Source organism: Sarcophilus harrisii, chromosome X (assembly GCF_902635505.1).
Source record: "Sarcophilus harrisii chromosome X, mSarHar1.11, whole genome shotgun sequence".
Taxonomy (NCBI): Eukaryota; Metazoa; Chordata; class Mammalia; order Dasyuromorphia; family Dasyuridae; genus Sarcophilus; species Sarcophilus harrisii.
The window spans coordinates 73,496,612-73,517,779 of NC_045432.1; the positions used below are offsets into that span (position 1 = coordinate 73,496,612).

Genomic DNA, 21,168 nt, shown 5'->3' on the forward strand with positions numbered 1-21,168 from the left:
GTGGATCAGTGGTTGCTGTTTTGGTTTGCTTTCCTTTGGGGGAGGAGGTAAAAAAACCACCTAGCTTTTTTCCCATTGTTTTCTACTCATCTTGAGAGATCTGGAAAAACCAGGCTTCAAGCTATTACTGTTGTTTCTAGTGTTGACTTCTGCTTGCAGTTTGATCAGGTCCAGGCACCCGGGCATTCCCAAGGGCCCTTGCTTCATCATGTGGGTGGGTATGGAGGGTGATAGAGGTCACATGCTGTGGGGAGGCACTGGACACTAATCCTTGGGGTATCTGTCCCATTCCACCACTCTGCCTCCTTCCAGGTCCCCCCACTGATGGTCTTGAGGAAGCTCTGACTTAACTTTTTTTCTTGCCGAGTTCCCTGAATTTCTCTCTTTGTCTCTCTGTCTTTCTCTTTGTCTCTCTCTGTTTCTGTCTTCTCCCTCCTTCCCCCTCTCTCTCCCTCTCTCCTTTCCTTTCTCCCTCCCTGTCTCTCTCTCTCTCTTCCTTCCTCTCTCCCTCCCTCTCTCTCTCTCCCTCTCTCGTTGTCTTGGTGTCTGTCTCTCTGTCTCTCTCTTATGTTCATCACTATGTTTTTGTCTCTGTCTCTTTATCTTTCTCTGTCTCTCTTCTATCTCTGTCTCTCTTGGTCTCTGGCTCTCACTGACTTGGTTTCTGTCTCTATCTCTATCTTTGTCTCTTTGATTCTGTCTCTTTGTCTCTGTCTCTATTTCTCTGTCTCTGGCCCTTTCTCTCTCAACTTCCACAACTCTTGCTGTTGTTTTAGGTAATATAATACCAGTTTTTAGTCTTTCATTATTCTTTATTTTTTAAGATTTATTAGACTTGACTTTTTTCCCTTAGACTCATTAACCATCAGCAGAGCCCGGTGCTCCTGTTTCCCTGCTGAAATGAGAGTTTGGGGGACCTAGGTTACTTTAGCAGAATTGCTTCTGTCTTCTCACTTTGACCTTTTTTTCTTTTAACATGGATTTAGACTTTTGTTCTGTGGCTTTTGAGTGGGCACACAGCTGATTCCAAACTAATTGCTGTCGCTTCTGGTTGACTTTAGTTACTTAGCTGCCCGATGAATGAAATGCCTGTTCAGAAGAGCCATGATAAACGGCATGGGGATGCGGGAAAGGGTCTGAGCTCAGAATTGTTGGAGGCTTGGGTTCATATGCTCTCCAGACCAAATTTGTCTATTCCTTCTTGTTCACTAATCCTCCCTCCTTTATAACTTTATTTCTAGCACTTGATTAGCAAGTACTCACCATGTGCCCTCTCAGTACCAAGCCTTATACTAAGTCCTGCTGATATAAGTGCAAAAAAAAAAAAAAGAATTTTTTTCTCCTAAGAAGTAACATTCTCGTATTTGAGGCAACAGAAGCCTAAGTATGTATAGTCTAAGGAGAAGTAAATCAGTACGAATATATACAATACAAGGTAATTCAATGTGAAGTTACTTGGGAGAATAGGTAGCAAGGTGGGTGTTAGAGATTGGGGAGATTAGGAAAGGCTTCTCACACTAGGTGATATTTGAACTGTATATTGAAGGAGAAAGGGGCATCTGACAAGGTAAAGGGATGTAGGAGAAGGCATTCTGGGCCTGCGGCGGCAGGCTGGCTAGGCGACCCTCAGCAAATAGGGTTCTAGGTCTCTGAGACGAAGTTATTACAGATAAGGTGCCAGTGTATATTGAGAGGGAGTTTCTACACCTGGAATTTTCTGTGTCACGGAAAGCTGAGTGCTCCAGAATAGACACTTTTCAAATGTGATATTGGAGCAGACTTTTGTGAATTCCTTGGACAGGAGGGAGATCAAATCAGTCAATGCTTAATGGTATTAATTTAAGCTGTTCACTTGGAAGGTCAGATACTGAAGCTTAAGCTTAAATACTTGGGCCACATAGTGAGAAGATGGAACTCATTGGAAAAGATCCTGATTCTGGGAAAGATGGGAGGCAAAAGGAAAAGGCAGAGATGAAATGGATAAGAGTGTTGTGGAAGCACCAAACAGGAGCTTGGCCAGACTTGGGAAGATAATGGAGGATAGAATGGTCTATGGGATCGCAAAAAATAGAACACACCTGAACAACCCAATAACAACAAAATCAAATCTCCACCCGACTTCTAGTGCCATTTGAATTTATTTCCTTTCTGCCCCAGATATAGTGTATGTGGAGGACTTTACATACCTGAATGTGCTACATTGTGTGTATACCCATCTGCCTATGTGAATATACATACTTATATGAACGTAAGCTACTGATATATCTTGTTGGTTGCCGGAAATCAAAATATACTGCTCCACAGAGCTTTATTTTTTCTTCGAGGCTTGTGTTTGCTAATTTGTTAAATGATGACACCATATGCAGAGGAAAGATACCAAGAGTTTACTTTTTATTAATGAAATACTTTGAGGTTCAAAGTGCTTTCTCTCCCTTATCTCTCTGTGTCCAAATGTCGATGCTTGTTTCCTCCAGGGTGAAAGTAGCATGCATGCCCCTCGGCCCCACTAGAAAAGGATCTTTTCTGTTGGAGATCACCATGCTGTTCATGGCTACATTTATTTTTTGGGGGAAAGGGGCACAGTTTTAAATGGAACTTGGGCCTTTTCCTTTCAAGTCAGTACCGTGTTGAATTTACCTAGTGAATTAGACTCCTTTTGTGCTCTTTTCCTTGACCCTGTTGCCCTCTTTCACTCCAGAGAGCTCTGGCCCTCCATAGTGAATTGATTTGCAAACAGGGTCCTTCTGGGGTTGAACTCCTTTGTACTTAGATAATGAAATGTTCCCAGAGGAGAGCCTTGGAGAGCTGGGCCCTTGCCATGGGCTGAGCCCGTTGTGTGGCTGCCACACTGCCCCCGGATGGGTCAAGAGCTCTTTGGCATTTTCTAAGATGTCATTCATTGCATTTTGCTTTTCACACAGCTTGCAAATTTTCTTTGTTTGGCTCTTCTTCATTTTCTTAAGATGATTGCCATGCTATAGCCCCACTTAAAAAGGAGCTTGAACCTTGTAACACACAGGACAGATGCCTTTTGTGTCATTAGCCCCAGGAAGCAAGACCATTTGATAATGTGGAATGAAACCTTAACTGTTAGGGACCAAGATCGATCTCTTGCCCGGTAGGCCTTATAAGGCTGGGGAAACCTTCCTAGAAGAAGCGGCCACAGAAAGTCAGTATTCGGGCTGGCCTGGGCCCCTATGGTTATCAGGCCATGCCCTGGCTCTTCTGCTCGCTTCTATTAAAGAACTGGCCTTGTAACCTTCTCACTTCCAACCCGTCCCTGGGGAAAAGCTCCTTCCTGGGAGAAGTGGCTGAGCCATTATCTCCTTGCTGTGAGGGCCGGAAGTGTGAGCCCCTTGCCAGGCAGAAGTCTCTAGGGATCCTGGGCATTGGGCAGGTGAGTTTATGGGCACTTCTGGAAAGGAAAACACAAAGGAACTTATATAAAAGCAAACTGTTTTAGGAAGACTGAAGTTCTGGTTTTGTAAACTTCGCATACTTTGTGATTTCCTGCCGGCTTTCATTTGCACATGACTTTCTCCAGTATTTTTGAGTTCTAGCAGCATACTGATTGATCTTTTCTTCTCCATATTTATTGTCCTGCTCAGGGTTTTTTCTTTTACTTGGAGATGTGTTGGGGTGGGATGAGGGCTGGCGCTAACCCCAGTATGGGTAAAGTGGAAAAAGGTGTGGCCTGGTGCTGTGAAGACATCGGGACCTCTAGTCTCTATCTCCCATGTGCTGCTGGGTGGCCCCGGTCAGCCCCAGCATGAGCTGGGGGCTCATGTTTCTCTTCTGTGGCTTCTCCATTTCTGGCTTTCTTTAAATCTGATCACAGACTATACTTGTGGGTGGTACCTTGGTGCCAGGGCCTCAACTAGGTGAGCTGGGGCGAGGTGGAAGACAGAACTTTTGCACAATTGGAACCTCACAGCACACATTCCTGGAGGGGCAGAGATTGGGTGGCCTCTTGGTGGGGGAGGGTTGTAGAGGGGGCACTTGTAAGGCCCAGTTTTTAAAACTAGTTCGCCACAATCCCGTTTGGAATCTGGTAACTGAATGTGGGCTTGCAAAATTTGGTTTTATTCTCAGTAAATGTCTGATTTGTGTCACTATTTTATATACCCATATAACTGGGGTCATGTCAAAATTTCTCCAACCAAGAGGGATTGTGAGTGGCAAAAGTTTTAAGAAGCCCTGGAACAGATGACTTCTGACCTCTTGTCCTACTCAGATCCTGTGGCTGAAGTTGGTATTGGGGAGAAGAAAACCCGAGAGCATTGCGACTGATAATTTGAAAAGATAGGTTTTTTTGGTTGTCCCAAGGAAGCATGGGAGGCTGCTCGGACACTCGGAAAGAACAGTCTGAAAGCATTGATGGTTATTTCTGGTTCAACCAGAAAGTGTGTGTGGCTGCTACAATAGAGATGCTTAAGAAGAACAGCAGGCAGCTGTACCTGTACTTAGAATTGCTTTAAAATGAAATGTAGTCATTTCCCCCAGAAGCATTTTCGGTAGCATCAGCTTGGGGAGCACTTACATTAAATGATAGGAGTCTTCTGGGGCTCCATCACACATCATTTCGCATGGCAAAAATAATTAATTACTCCCCATAGCCTCTAGAGATTTGGAGGGGTGGAAGTGAGGAAGGTGTGGAGATTGCAGATGGGCTGTAGAGGTCAGGGGACAGTCAGTCCCAATGCCAGTTTGACGTATGGACCTTGGCCAGAGGGGTTTTTTCTTGTATTTTGATCAATTTCTTTAAGAGAATTTATTTTCATAATATGACGGGTTCCCTGAGGACAACTTTGCTTTTTTTAGCTATATAAATAAGATTATAAGAGTGACAATATGACATTTCAAATTGTGTTAATTTGGGTGTTCAATTTTTTCTTTCTTTTCTTGAAGGGCATTTACCCGCCTAGAGGTGATGGACCATTCATTGCCCAGAGGGAACCTGATATCTTTAATCAATGAAAGGTAGGTTCATGAATGTAGTTATTTTAGAAATGAGATGAAGGATTCATTAAGGGCTCATTATGGTCCAGACACAACCTTTCTGCTCCTACAGCTTCCAAATATGAGGAGCTCCATAAAGATTTGCTGCTATGATTGGACTGAGACAAGGATACAAGTAAATGTCAGAGAAGTGTTAGAAATTGGACTAATGTGGAGGGAGAGGTTAGGTTGTGCTTGGAAATCTCAATCCAGATAAGCCAAGTGTATCATCCTCAGAGGAATTTGATCAGTTAATGAATGCTGATTCCTTCCAGGTAATCCTAGGGATGCTTAATGAACCCCCTCCCCAAATGTGCTTTTAGGACCTACTTTTTCAAACACTCTAAGGACTGAAATTGTCTTTTAAATATAAGTATGCTGGACTGATATGGAAATGTGTTCAAAATGATTGTGTGTATGTATGTGTATGTATGTATATATATATATATATATAATCTCCTATATCAGATTGCTTATTTTCTTGGGGAGCAGAGAAGGAAAGGAAGGAGGGCAAAAAAATTGGAACTCAAAATCTTACAAAAATGAATGTTGACGATTAACTTTAAATGTAATTGGAAAAAATAAAGAACTGTTGATTAGAGAAAAAGAAAAAATATAAATGCATGTGTTATGTATCTGAGAGTAGGAGATGTCAATGTATTTTGAATATTTAATAGGAGTCTTTGAAAATGCTGATATATGTGTATGTATTATGTGAACATGAAGGCAAAGTGTTTTAAATAAGTTTTTATTGATATATTTTGTGTTTTTACACTACTATAATTTTCCTCCATATCTCTCTCCTCTCGGAGTCATCTTGGAGATGACAAATATTTTAAAGACAAAAATAAAGGGGGAAATTGGCATAATTGAGCAATAAAATTAAAAAGTCTGAAAATATGTGCCACACTAAAGGATCACACAACTATGCAGAGGGGTAGGCTTGGGGCTGGGGAGGGGTCTTCTCACAACTCTTCTTTGGTGTCTTTGAAAGTGTTCTTTATAATTTTGCCTCATTCACCTGGAGTTTTTTTTATTTGCCTTTTGGGAGTCCTTATGTACAACCCTCTTGGCTCTTCTTCACTCAGCATCTATTTGTGTAAGTTTGTACTTTTGTATTTATCACACTCATTCTTTTTTCTTTTTTTCTTTTTCCCCAATTACACACAGAAACAACTTTTAACATTTTTAAGTTTTGACTTCCAAATTCTGTCCTTCCCTTCTTTCCTCCTTAAGATTTAAAATAATCTGATACTGGTTATACATATGCAGTCATGTAAAAACATCTCCATGTTAGTCATTTTTGTGGAAGAAAATTTGAACAAAACTAACCCCCAAAAAGAAAGTAAAAAATAGTTGGCTTCTGTCTGAGTTCAGATTCTCATCAGTTCTTTCTCTGGAAGCAGATAGCATTTTTTTTTATCATGAACCCTTTGGGATTGTCTTGGGTTGTTGTAGTGCTGAAAATAGCTAAATCATTCACAGTTGTTTATCACACAGAATCGCTTTTACTGTGTACAATGTTTTCCTGGTTCTGCTCGATTCATTTTGCATCTGTTCATATCTTTTCAAGTTTTTCTGAAATCGTTATGTATGTCATTTATTATAGCATAAGAATGATATTCCATTACAATTATATACCACAACTTGTCCAGCTATTCCTCAATTGATGGACATTACCTCAATTTCCAGTTCTTTATCATTACAAAAAGAGCTGCTATAAATATTTTTGTATGAATATACTCATTCTTACAGAAGGCTGAAACAGTTTCTGCCTCATTCTTTTTAAATTCTTTCCTTTTTGATAGGAAGTAGAAATACTACAAGCTATCAACATCATGATAGCATGCTTCACGTCTCTAAAAAATGTAAATTAAAATAACTCTGAGGCTTCAACATATTCTCATAAGAATGAGAAAGATGAAAAAGGATGAAAATGTTAAATGTTGGAGGAAATGTACAAAGATAGGTACACTTGATACACTTTTGGTGGAGCCATGAAGCTGGCCAATAGTTCTGAAAAATCATTTGGAATTATGCTAAGAAGTTATTAAAACATACATACCCTTTAAAATTCCCTGATACCATTTTCGGCGTATAATCCAAGAAGGGCAGAGATAGAGGGAATATTTAAAAAATATTTATAGTAGCAAGTTTTTTTTAAGTAGCAAAGAACTGTAAATGAACCCTACTTTTGGTGATTGGGAAATAGCTGAACAAAGTATAGGTTATGAAAACAAGTGAATATTATACTAATATTTCATTATATTCATGTACCAACATTTGTTTAGCCATTTTCTAGTTAACGGACATTTACTTTGTTTCTAATTCTTTGCTATTTCAAAAAGTTTTGCTGTAAATGTTTTTTGCATGTATGGAGACTTTTTTCTTATAATTGACTTTCTTGGGGTATAATTTTAGTATAACTAGGTGAAAAGGTATAGATGCTTTAGTTATTTTATTTGCAAAAGTCCAAATTGCTTTCCAAAATGGTTGTATCAGCTCACTCCTTCCTCAGATATGCACGGGTGTGATGCTTTCCCATGACCCCCACAACTTCTGGCCATTCCCATCTTTTGTCACATTTGCCAATTTGTGGGTTCTAAGGACTGCTTTGATTTGCATTTTTCATTTCAGTGATTTGGACCGTCTTTCACATGGTTGCAAATCCTTTGCTATTCTTCTTTTGAGAACTGCTTATTTCTGTCATTTGACCATTTAGCTTTTGGGAAATGGCTTACGGTCATATCTGGGAAATGACTTATGGCCATATTGAGCTAGATCTAGATGTGTTCAATATTGATACATCTTGGATACCAGGCCCTTATCAGAGAAATCTGATACCAAGATTTTGTCCCTCATTCTACACTTCCCTTCTTCTCCTTGGTCCCTTACTTTTGTCTGTGTAGAAGTCAGTACCTCTGTCGCTTGTTTTGTTAAGAATATGGTGCCTCTTGATGTCTATGGCAGGATCTGATCTCTTTCTCTTTGATTATTTTATAGTCTGGTCTTTAATATTAAGGGTATGTATCCTTTTAAAAGATATTGTGGGATATGGTGCAAGGGATTGGGCTAAGCATCCTTTCTGCCAGATGACTTTCCACTTTTCCCAGTAATTTTGATTAAATAAGGAGTTTTTCCCTAAGCGATCGGTTTTCTTCTTTATTGAACATTGTGTTTTAGAGTTCCATTGTTTCAGGTGAGAGTATTGGGAGACATCCTACCTTGTCCCGGTACCCCGCCTCTGGAGAATAAATATTGTTGTCATGCTGGGTTGTCCACTTGACTGGGATCCCACGTGGTGATGTGCTAATAATCAAGTAAGAACTGGTTGTTGTTTATGGAGTGCCTGAGGGTGTGCAGAAGCTCCCATTGCTCTCTGAATTATCTCCGGAGGTTCTTTCATTTCCAGCTTTGTGTAGGCAACGGAGCCAGGCATTCAAGATGTGCTACTTGAAGGAGTTGCCCATCTCCCTCTCAGTGGCCTTCAGGAGGATGGCTGGATGGGGCCTTTTTTGAGCACTTGCTCATCATGGCCCTTTGAGACACTGGCTGTTTTGATAAATGAATGGCCATAGACTTGTTTCTAGCATGTAAGCTTGTGGACTTCTTATCCTTGCTTAGGTCAAACCAGGACAGTGAATCAGAAGGGAAAGTCTCAGACTGGAAGATGCCTATAAAGATGAGTTGATCTCAGGCTGTTTACCTAGCAGCAGTAGGTAAACTCTGATGTGTTTTGTTTGGATAACTGGAGAGGGAAATACAGACAGACCCATGGCTCCAGATCTGGTGACTTTGTAGAGCGCCATTGTTATTTTATCCCGAGGTTCTGCAGGCTTGCCATCCACTCCCTTTCCCTGTGATCCTCGCAGTGCTTCAACTGGAACAGCTTGCAGCGTGGCAGGATCGCAACCACCCCCCGCCCTGGCAGAGTTCAGGGACGTTCTGAGCCATTTATTATTTGACTCGGCCTTTTTTGGGTTGGTGTTTAATCTTGAGGTCCCAGTGATGAGGACGCTCTCTCTATCAGTGCGGTAAGTGGTGGGCAAAGGGTCACTCAGCCAGGATATGGCAGAGGCAGGGTTCTTGGAACCCAGGCCCTCCTGCCTGAGCTACTTGCTCTCTGAGGCTCCATTTTGTCTGTGTCTGGCCTCTATGGTGTGGTGGGTAGAAGGGCCTAGAGGCAGGAAAGATCTGACACTCGGACAAGTCACGTAGCCTCTGTTTGCCCCAGCTTCTTTCCATCTGTAAAATGGGAATAATAATGGAACTTATATCCCAGGGTTGTTATGAGGATTGAATGAGATCATATTTGTATAGCACTTTGCAAAGTTTAAAATTCTCTATAAATGCTGGCTATAGTGACCATTATTCACGAATGGAAAATCGCAGCATCTCAGTTTCTTCAAAAAACAAGATATTCCCTACTGTGACAGAGAGTAAGCGAAGGAATAGTTTGACCCAGGTATTTTCTCTATTTTCAGTACGCCTCCAGGAAAAGATCATTTCAACATTATAATAACTATTAATTATGATTTATATGTATACAACATATATTGATATGATATAGATAATATATAGTATATTAATATTATATGTAATATATAACATATTATAATCAATATTCATTAATAATTATAATATAATAGTATAATAACTATGCTTGTCCCCCAGTGAAAAGATGAGAAAACGTCCCTCCCTTCCTTCTTCAGATGTGGGGGTCTGTGGTGGGGGAGCATTGCCTGTGCTGTCATAATTAGGTGATGTGCTAGTTTTGCCAAGCTGCCTTTGTTGCAAGGGAGGGGAGGGCTTAGTCTGCAGGACAGGGGAAGCTTATATTTGGAATCCTGGGGATTTAAAAACAAAAGACACGAAAGAATCAAGTGTTTAGGAAGCATGTTCTGTGTGTCAAGCACCATAGTAAGACGGAAACGATCTTTTCCAGAGAGGAAGATCATTTCAGAGCTGGGGGTCTGAAGCCAAGAGGCCTACAATTGTAGCAGAGCCCTTTTGTTGCAAAGCATGAAGGCTCTCTGCAATGTCACTGATTCAGCAGCCACCCCAGGAGTGCCCCCAGGTCAGCTCAGAGTAACTTGGTCGGGGTCACATGGCTAGAAAACATCTGAGGCTGGATTTGAATTTAGGAGGCTATCTTGAATCTGGGCCCAGTGCTGTCTGCACTGTAGCGCCACCAGCTGCCTGAGACAAATGTGTCTCTTCTGAGGGCTCTGTACTCTTGAGCATCCCTTCCCCCAATCTGTCTGCCTGAATCTACTGCCCCTCGTGGTCCCTACTGCAGTGGCCTTGCTCCATCGTTCCTCTTCAGTTTCTCAGAAGAGAACTTCCCCAAAACTGAGACCTTTCAATCCCTCTGAGCTCCTGTGAGGCTGCTTGGCTTCTGCCATGTTGGGCCCCCTTTACATCATCGGTATCAGTGTCAGTCATGGCTCCCAGGGCCTCGCTCAGAACTCCAACCCATCAGCCTGGTCCCTTACCCCCCCCCCCAACCCTGCCTTTGCTGTTTGTTGCCCCCTTCTCTTTCTTCTTCTTTCTTCTGTTTCTACTTCTCTCTCCTGTGTGTCTAGATGTTCTCTCATTTCTTCCCTTCTGGGAGCCAGCCAATCCCTGTGCATTAGCTTGCCTCTTTTTGCTATTTTTGGCCGCTTTCTTGCCAGGGCATCCCCTTTCCCCCAGCTGTTGAAGTCTGGCGGTATTCCATGGGCCTCCCGTTGTCTGATGCCAGACTTGGGACAACTGAGGCACGCTGTGGATCAGATTAAAGAATGTTTGAGATCACGGACACCCCTTCAGTAACACGCTTTATTGTAACTCGTTCTCGTACCGTTTTCTTGTTGTCTGGTGTCTTGTCCTCGTGTATGAGGTGGTTTGTTTTAAATATCGTTTGTGTTTAGCTGTGGTGTTTGGCTGACCGTTTCTGAGCATCGCGGTGAGATCGCCCTTGGCATTGATCGCCTGTCCTGGCTTTGCAGTTGTCCAGGGTGTGTGTGATCCTTGGGGCTGGGGCTCTCCAAACAGACTGAAATTTAAGTAACTGTAATAAAACAAATCCTGAACAGCATTTTGGGGAGGCTTAAGTGAGAGGGCAGTGTGACCCAAATGCTTCTTTGGGTTTCATTGACGGAGGACATAAGAATAAATCATCAATTCAGGCCAGTAAAATAGTTTCTGGCCTCAGGAAGGTTGCTTCTCAAAAACACTGCTATGGAGAGTGTCCTTTGTGCCATTTGAAGGTAAATTAAAAGAAAGATTAAACAGTTATGAAGGCTTTACTGCACATTTAATGGAAACGAAGCTTTTATACGTTGATCTGGTTAGCTAACAATCTTGTCGGCACCCCAGAGTCTAGCTTCTTAAACTGTGGGTCCTGATCCCATATGGGGTCTCGTAAGTGAATGTGGGGGTTGTGAAGTTCTATTTTTTTGTCATCATTACATGTTTGGTCTGTATACCCGTTTCCTATTCCTCTATACCTGGGGTCATATAAAAATTCTCGGGCAAAAAGGGGTCATGAGTTCAAGAAGCCCTTCCCTAGAGAAAAGGGGATTTCTTGTTTGGGGAAAGTGAGTTGCTGCTTGCAACTAAGTTTTCTTTGTGCACAGATATCATTTAAGATGGACCCTACCCAACACATAGCCAGATTGAAGCTGACCAAACAGGTTAGGGATCCGTGAAAATCAGGTTGGTTCGAAGGTGCTTTCCAGTTCCCGTTCTCTGCTGCATTGGAGAAGACCTTTGGTAAATAGCTTGGTTAGAATGAGGCCCCTTCTCCATGTCTGTCTGCTGTTGGTCTGGGAACTTCCTGTAGTGCCATCTCTACAATGACAAGCATGGAACCCATCTCACTCCCTTGTTCCTTCCTCGGGTTTTCTTAGGTTATTTCTAGCTGTCTTATGTGTGATGAATCAAAGTTGTGTGGAAATGAGGAGTCCCCTAATAGAAGCCAAACTACAAAGCACAGTGGTCTGGACTGGTCAGAAACTTGGGGGAAGGAAGAGGCACCTCAAGGAAGTTGTGACAGTTAAATTTGGGTTGTGATGGCTGACTTGTGCTCTGACATTCGACATGGAATCGTAGATGTTCCCCAAAGAGAATTCTGAGCTGTCTACAATGAAATCTATGGGACTAGAACCTTTAATAAGGAATTTCATTAAGCAGCAGCAAATCTCAGAATCTCTGAGGAAGGGGAAATGTAAACTCTGCTCTCTCTTTCTCTGCTCCGGACACTCTTGCTTCCCCTCATGTATTGTAATTTTCTGAACTGGCGCCTATTGATTGCAAAAATAGTTTAGTAATGATAAAAACTTTCCTCTCAGTCCTTCAGAAATTCACTTAGAAGCCAGAAGGCAGGCCTCCATTACACTTAATTAGGTTGGAGAGTTCCTTTTTTCCTCCCAGCTTCCAAATCTCCAGTGTCTCTCTACCAATCATTTAGCTTGAGGGCTTGCTGGATTAGAAAAGAGAAGTTTTTCTTTCTTCTCTACTTTTTCTTGGTGTTCCCCAGGTGCTCGCTTTGCTGATCTCTTCCGAGATCTTCTCTGGCTGATCAGTCCTGAGTTCAAATATGTTGGCCCCATAGCTTTGGTTGGGGAGGTACAGGGTTGGGAAGTTGGAGTTTCATTTGCCATCTCAAGACCTTCTCTATTGGCTGCTCACTTTCCCCTCTCTGAAATGTTCCCTTAGTCTTCATTGTGTTCTTGGGCCCTCAAGAGCACGTGATTCTGCAAAGTGAGGCAAAGCTAAGAGAATCGAGGCACAGGCCAGAAGTAAAGTGGGGAAGCAAGTTGGGGAGATGCTTGATGCTTGTGAAATACCCAGAAGCCTTAGGGCAAGGAGGCGCAGGAGATCCAGGCAATGCAAACTGACAGGCTTGCTACTCTGGGGAGAGGGCAGGGATTAGGGTTCAGACCCTGAACAGAGAACATACTGCACAGGTGCTCAGTGGTAAGGCAAGAGGGCCCTGAAAACAAGGCCAAGTCAGTCTCAGACATCTTTCCCATGGTTCCAGCACCAGAGTGACTTTGTCCCTGGCATTCTGGGACCAGAACAGTTCAGCCACCAGAGCGGTATATAGGAAGTCCATGTCCATAGAATATTGTTACAAACCCTGAGGCCATGGTCTGTTTGTTTAGACAACCCAAAGACACAGTTTGTAATCAGTTGGACAACGTATGGTGCTACAGGCTGAAGACAGACCCAAACGGGTCTTGTCCCCAAGGCACTTCTCTCCCAACCAGAGAATATAACATATGCTTAATTTGATAAACCTATCCCCTTAGCGGGTGGGTGCTCCCACCACAGCCCATCCACGGCCTTCTTGTAGGCTGGGTCTCCAGTTACTTCTTCATTGGCGCCATGTTGTGCTCTGCTCCCTCCTCCTTTGAGATGCCGGGCAAATCTCATTTATTTTGTGAGACTGGGATTCTGGGGTGCTCACCAGAAAGAGTCCTGTTAAAAAGATGAGCTTGTTTTGTGGGGAGCTGCTTGGGCTCATTAAAGCCATGGAACATCATGGACATCTGGTCCCAGAGAAGTCAGGAGTATTTTGAGGACAGGGTGGAGGTGGGGATGGGGAGGAGAGGTGGAAAGAATCAGGAGATGCTTCATGTGGGAGACAGTCCCCGGACTGTAGACTAAGGAGGGAAGGTGGCCAGCAGAGGGGCCGGCCTAGGAGAAAGTACAGAAGGGGCCAGGGAGGGTCACCTAGCAGGCCACTTTAACCAGAATGAGGGTGTAAAGGGGAGTGATGATGGGAAGGAAATCTGGAAAAGGGGCTGGAGCCAGCCAGTGGAAGGCCTTCATCGCTAGGGTGACAGGGTAAAGACATGTCTCTGCATTTCTTTTTAGCACCTGGTTGTCTGTTAACTATGTCTAGTTGGGGATTGAGAATTACTTGATCACCTGTGTCCTGACCAAGCAGGCCTCCATTTGAGAACCTTGCCCAGGAAGCTGCCCCAGGGCTCCACCGTCCCAGATCGGGCTCAGCTCTGTGGCTGATACTTTTCCTATATATGAAAACAGCCTCCCTTCAGTGAGCTACCTAAATTGTAACTGGCTTGACGTTATTAGCACCCGTGTGAAATTTTTGAAAGAAAGATCCATCTGGGAAGTTCTAGAACCCGCAGATGCTGAGCTACAATTTGGTGCCAACTTATGTAGGAAAGGTCCCGGATGAGTAATTCTGTCTTAGATTTTTCCTAGTTGGCTCTGTCAGTTTGAAAAGAACAACTTGCATAGAACATTAAAAAAAAGTCTGGGTTTGGAAACATGGCGCAGCACAGGGATGGACGCCCTTGAGGCCGTTGTCAGTCCTTTGAAACTCTTGGTTTTTCTTGTAGTTGCTCAGGGAAAGACCAGAACTAACTACCTCTAGTGAGAAGGCGTTCATTTGCCTATTGAACTGAGCACTCCTTTCAACACTTAGTATGTGCTTCCTCTTCTTCCTCTCTTCTCCTTCATCCCCCTCTCCCCTCTTCCTGTCTCCCCCTTCCTCCTTTCTTCCCCTCTCCTCTTCTGCCTCCATTCTCTTCCTCCCTCCCTCCCTTCTTCCCTTCCTTCCTTCCTCCTTTCCTTCCTCTTCCTCCCCTCTCCTCTTCATCTTACTGCTCTTCCTTTCTCCCCTCCTTTCTCTATTTTTTATCTCTCCCCATTCCCTCTCCTTTTCCATTTTTTCATCTTCCATCCTTCCTTCTTCCTCTTCTTCCCCCTCCTCTTCCTCCTTCCTTTGCCCTTTTACATCATTTGTGGACAAAGCAGAAACTTGCTTTTGTCCTTGGCTTTCTGTTTCATTCTACTTGGCTTAAGTCTGAAAAGAAGGAACTTGTAGCCATGTTTGTCCTTTTCCCAAAGCCTTTTCCCACTTCTCATGACATTTGCCCTGTGTCTGCTTAGGATTGTTTTTTTTTTTTTTAAATAAACGCTGCAAGTTTCCAAGAGTTTCACAACTTTGCATCTGCTGGAGACCTCAAACACAAGCTTTATAAAAATAAGTTCAGTTTCAAAGTGCACTTTTAAGTGCATTTTGCTGGGGTGGGGGTGGGTGGGGTCCTGTACTAGAGTATCCTTCCAAAGTACACCCTGCTCCAAAATTATCTCCATTCCCTCTCCTGAAATTAAAACGGACCTCCCTGCCAATATCCCCATCTCAGCTTGATGTTGGGTACAGAGACATCTTAGACACTTGCACTATCTGTGATATATAAATGCATGATAGTTTCCCAGTTGGAGACTCCTCATAGTTTCAAAAATGACACGTGATAACTGATGAATTTCCAACAGCACCAAAAATCAACAGGCAGGCTGAAAAGTGCCAGTTACTTAGGGAAAGAGATTTTTAGTGGAGGTCCCCCTCTCGGCCCCCTCCTAACCAATCTGCATCCATGCTCCCCAGGGGAGCAGCCACATTCAGATGTAGTCGATAGCTTTATTTTCGTGAGCCTGTAGTGATATTGCTAAGAGTTAGCTAGGGTAATGGCAGAATATCCCCCCCCCCCCCCCCCCCCCCGCCCTGAACCTAGAATGCATGCTTCTGTAAATACAGCATTGGTGCAAAGAGGGAACCATGCACATAGAATACGTGTGTGGAAGGGACATGCGAGGCCTCGGCAGGTAGAGTATCGGCCTTGGGATCCACAAGACCCGAATCCAAATCCAATTTCAGACCCTTACGAGCTGTGTAATCTTGGGAAGTCACTTTACCTCTGTTTGCTTCAGTTACTTTAACTGTAAAATGGATAGCACCAACTACTTCTAGCAGTAGCTCTCATGATCAAATATCATTGATACAAATACAAATACAAATAAAACCGAGATTTAACAGAGTTCGAGGTGGTAGGGGAGGGAGGAGAGCGATCTTTGTATGTGTGGGGTGTTTGTGAGCCAGAGATTGTCTCTAGAGGGAAATAAGTCTGGCTGAGTAAGGTGGGGTCATGTGGTTGGAAGAGGCCTTGAAGCCCTTCAAGAAGATGAATATACATCTCTGTATGGTGAGGATTTGGTAGCAATATTTGACCAGAAGAGTGATGAGATAAAAATATATTCCTTCAACAAATAGACCTCCAGTGTGCTCAGCACCAAGTTGTGGGCTGGCGACTCCAAGATAAAAAGGACACAGTCTTGCCCTCAAGAAACTCACTAACATTTTAGTGGGCATGGGGGATAGGGCAGATTTCCAGAAGAGTACCAGCAACTGGAGGGATCCCAGTGATCTCCTGTGGGAGACTGTGCTTGAACTGAACTCTGAAGGGTGCTGGGGATCCTGGGACCCAGAGAGGAGGAAGAGCTGGCGTGGCATGGGAAAAGAACAAATGGGCCATTTGGGGTAGGCTGTAATGGGTGCTCAGCCTGGCAAGGTAGGAAGGTTGGTGCCAGATTGTGAAGGATTTTAATACTAAACAGAGGGGATTGTATCTTTGTGAGAAGTACAAGGGAACCTCTGGAACTTCTTGAGCATGGCAGTGGCTACAAACTTCATGTTTTAGGAAGATCTTTTTGCACGTCTAGGAAGGAGGGTGGGCTGGAGGGGAGGAGGGGGAATCAGGGACCCCAAGGAGGAAGGCATTGTAGTTGGCCGTGTAGATTAGTGGCGATGAGGATCTCAAATAGAGTGGGGGCTGTTTGGAGGGAGAAGGATATCGTGGCAGTCGAATGGACGGGACCTGGCAACTGACTGTGTTGAGGAGGTGAGGGACAATGAGGAGTCTGAGATGTCTTTGAGGTTGGCAACCTGTGTGACCGTAAGGACGATGGTGTCCTGGACCGAAGGCGAAGGTTTCGAACCGATGCTACTGGGGATGGTGGTAGCAGCAGGTCTGTACTGTGCATGTTGCGAGGTCCCATAGAGAGCTTGCTGTATATATTGGTTTACTTGTTGGTTTCCCCTTTAGAGTCATTTGTTATTTGAGGATGGGGACCAGATTTTGCCTCTTTTGCATTTCCAGTGCTTGGCACAGCACCTAGCACATAGCAGGTATTTTATGAATGTTTACAATTGATTGTATGATTTTGTATTTATGTATTGATATTTGTATGCATTTATGATTGCATAATGAATGTATATGTTTATGTTGATTGTGCTGGGCCCTGCTGACTTTTCCCTGGCCCAGAGGCCTCTCCAGGGTGCTGACTACAGTCTCTGTGGGCAGCTTATTGGAAAAAGTGGGCAGGCTTTTCTCAGGGTGAGGTTTGTGGATGGGATGTGCTTTGTACTCCAGGACAGAGTGCCCTATTTCCTTCGGTAGCGTTGGAGTCCACCACTCTCTCTAAGCCCCAGTCGTTCTGTATTTATCTGGCACGTGACTTGTATTGGCCTATCTGTAAATGTGTCACTATCCAGACGGTAGAATGTCAGTTCTGGTCTGTATGCCCCGTGTTTAGCACGGGGCCCTGTGTGTGGTGAGTGAGTACAATGAATCTTGGGAATGGATCAGAGTAAGCTTATGGATTTCTTGCTCTGATGTAGGTGGCGTGACGTTCCAGCTCCCTTTGATCCTTGTGGCTCCCACAGTACCAGAGTGGGCGTGACAGGTCAGGGGAGGATTACTCCTCTGTTGGGGATCTGTGTGGGGTGCTTGCCCCTCCCCTCCTCTAGTTGCAGGCGGCTTTACCTGTTGGGCTATATGCTAGTGTCCCAGTTCCTTCTCCAGCTTGCTTCCCATTAATCTTCCCATAATCCTTTTACCTCTTCCAACTCTTGGTCTCTTTTGCCCACTGCCTTATTCTTAGCGACTCAATCTGAATCCTGTGAGTAGCAGTGGCCTCTGGCTGCCAGTCTGTTGTCACCCTGGCCCAAAAGTCTCCCAGCGTCATCACAGTTGAGGTGACCAGCATGGCTGTAGCCGAGCCAGCCAGCTTCCTTCTGACGAGGTGTTGTTTCAGTGACCAGCTTCAGCCGGCTGCAGCTCTTGGAGCAAAGCTGGGGATCTGTGCCATCCCAGCTGCAGGGCAGCCCTGTGGCCCCCTGGAAAGTTGGAGATGTTCATGAGGTGAGTCATGTTCAAAGAGCCCGTTCCCTCCAGAAAGCTTGTACTTGCTAGTACTCGTCTAGCTGCTCTGGCCTTCCTCTGGCTTCCTTCTCTGCCCGAGGGCCCCTGCCCCAGGGATGCAGAGATGCCCAGATCTCCTCTTAAGGAGTGCCAGTGGCAACACATACCTGTGCTCTCTGGGCAAGGGGAAGGAAGGGCTCCGGGAAATAGTGGGGACCCAGGAAGCCTGGAAGAGACTTAGACTTTGGACTCGGCCTTTCTTCAGATTTGATTGTGAAACTGGGGCCCCCAGAGTCCAATGGTTGAACTCTGGTTTCCTTCATCACCTCCCTCCTTTGGGGGGCAGGGGCACGTTGGAAGCGCTTGTTGTCTCTGTTTGCTCCTGGGCATCATCCCCAACACGTTTCCCTCCTCTGGTGTGTCCTGCACAGGATTTTAGTCCCGGATGATGCAGCTGGAAGCAGCCGGGAGGCCGCTGGGTCACTTCACTCCACATCTCTTGGCTCCATCTAGTGGACTGTTGATTGTCATAACTGAATTCTGGACTTGGGGATTTCCTCATCCCAAGTTAGAGCAGTTGTTTAATGGGAATGATTGCAGAGAGCATTGTGGGGTTTATGTTAATGCTTTTATATTACCAGTGCTCCCCCCCTCTGAATCTCCTCTTCCCCCATCCTTGTGTCACAACAAGGCTTGCTGTAAAGAGAGACTAAGTCTCGTTCTGATTTGGCCTGGGCTGGTTGCCCAGTAAGAGCCGAGTAAGTTGTCTTCCTCTCTCGCTAGCTTTATCGGGACCATTTGGATGGAGGTCGTGGCCCCCTGGGTTCTTTTTGCCTCAATGTCTTCATTTGAAAACGAGGGGCTACTGTCCCTAGTACTCTGGCTACTTGGCAGTATATTTCAGGTTTGAAGGAGTGATGCTACATTTTAGAAGAAAACAGATGGGATGCAAGTAGAGGAAATCTCCTCCTTCCCCTTTTCCAATTATTTTTCCTCTTTCTCTAGTCAGTGAAATTGAAGACTTGTAAAATCCACATGGCCATTGTATGTAATCGGGACTGATAGGGCTTCCTGTGTGCCCAGCACAGTGTTAGAGAGCAAGGAAGCCGAGGGAAGGTCCCTGCCCTCCGCTTTAACACAGAGAAACAAGGCCTGTGTGCAGTAACCGCAGAGCAATATGAGCCAGTGGCAGAGGAAGTCCCAAATGGATGGGACAGACCCTAAGTGCTCTTGGAGTTGGAGAATAGGCTTGAGGAATCTGGGAAGACCTTATGGAAATAAATAAGATGAGGACTTGGGGAAGACCTTGCACAGTGGGTGGTAGGGTGGGAATAAAAAGAGAAAGTGGCTTGAGAGAGCATTTGGGATAGTGTCAGAGGTTTGGAAGTGAGAAGGATTATGGGTTATTGAGAAGAAAGGAAGGAGATGTGATCAGCTGGAGCAGAAACTTGTGGCCTGCTCCTATAGCCACTGAGGAATCGAGGATTTTCAAACAAGAAAGTGTCATGAAAGAAGAGGAATCTCAAGGAAAATGAATATGACAAATGTGTGTGGAATGGCTCAGAGATTAAGAAACAGCATTGATTGTAAAAAATACACTTGAGAGAGGACTGGGTTTGGATTAGGGTGGCAGTAGGTGAATGGAGACAATCCAGAGTTTGATGAACTGATTTACCCTGTGAAATGGAGAAGCTCAGCAGGGTTGAGGAGAAGGAGGGAAATAGCTTAGAGCTCACAATATAACAAGACATAAATAGGGAAAAAAAGAGTGGATGGCTCTCAGGAGGCAAAATATAGAAAGGGAGAATAGGCAAGGTTTCCGGGATGATCTGGGGATACGTAGAATTCAATGTCGAGGCAGTGCAGCGGACAGAGGCAGAAAAACCTAAGTTTACTATGGCACCTCAGTTACTTCCTGGAAGCCACTTAAACGAAGGAAATGGCAAGTTACTCTAGTAGCCTGGCCAAGAAAACCCTCTAATGGGGTCCCAAAGAGTTGGACGCTGCAGAACAAATCCAAAATGTTCTTTTTAAATGGGAAGTTTTTTTTTTTTTCTTTTCCATATATTTCCATATGATTTGGAAGGACTTTCAGACCAACTCCTCTTTTCTGCATAAGTTCACTCAGGAGGGTCAGGCCCAATCATTCAGGTCATTGTTGTGACTCTGAGGGAGAAGGGCCTCCTCCCTTTATGTCTCTTACAGCAGAAAGAACGTAAAAAAGCACCATGTCTTGCAAAATTAAGGTCATTATAGATAGTGAGGACAACTGATCCAGAGTGGCTGGAAAAGCCCAGTTGGAAAAGCTCCGTGGAGTCCAAACCATAAGGACTAAGGTTACAAATCTGGGCTGCTCGGAAACATCACTACTGACATGTATTATCCCCGTTCACATATGAGCATTAATACAAAGATCTCTTACTTTCCCCACTAATTTTTAAAGGCAAAAAGAGAGCTGCCTTTTTCAGTGGTCTGAAACAGACCACTAGTGTCCCAGACATTTATGAGAGACCAAGAGAAGTCAATAACATGAGAGCCCCGGTCTCCAAACTGCAGGCCGTCACCTGGACAGCTCTCTACGAGCCAGCATTGTCCATCAGTCCTTTAGGGACAACCCGGTAGGGACCATCCCGTTCTACAGCAGAACCAAGAACCGTTCCTTCCTGTTACTGCCCATGGCGTTGAATGGGGGGTCAGCATTGGCTCAGAGAGCGTTACATGTTGTGCACAAGAAATTTAGCGAGACACTGAAGCCAGGATCCCAAATTGGGAAGGTCAGCTAACGCTTCAGAAGAATTAAGCTGGAAAACATCTGTCTCAAAGGCACCATATGGAGCTAAACTAAATGACTTTCACAAATGAGGAGAAACTAATCAATTAAGAAGGAAAAGGGAACATTTAGATTCCTCCCTCCCAGCTGCCATTTCACTGACCTGTGAGTCTCACCACCAGACATCCCATTCCTTCTCTTCCACCCAAATGGATCTCAGCTCCTCGTCAACTTAGACTTTTGAAAGGTGCCATGGCCAGACGATTCCTCTTCCCGTGTCCAAAAATCAGTCAATTTCTTACCTTCACCAGGCTGTTCCTCAGGCAACAGTCAAACAATCCATCATCAGGCCTACTCACCGGGCCTTGCCGGCTTTTCCCTGGATGGGCTGCTCGGCAG

General features: G+C 44.4%; 1 protein-coding gene across 3 annotated transcripts in view; it reads left to right on the forward strand.

Annotated features, from left to right (window-relative positions):
- The window catches only part of KLHL13 (kelch like family member 13), a 119,738-nt gene that overhangs the window by 37,545 nt on the left and 61,025 nt on the right, over positions 1-21,168 (forward strand). For all 3 annotated transcript variants that reach the window (XM_031945114.1, XM_031945109.1, XM_031945112.1), the window contains exon 2: positions 4,909-4,980. In XM_031945114.1, the coding sequence (XP_031800974.1) occupies positions 4,931-4,980 (50 nt within the window). In that variant the 5' untranslated portion in view covers positions 4,909-4,930. The remainder of the gene's footprint in view (positions 1-4,908; positions 4,981-21,168) is intronic.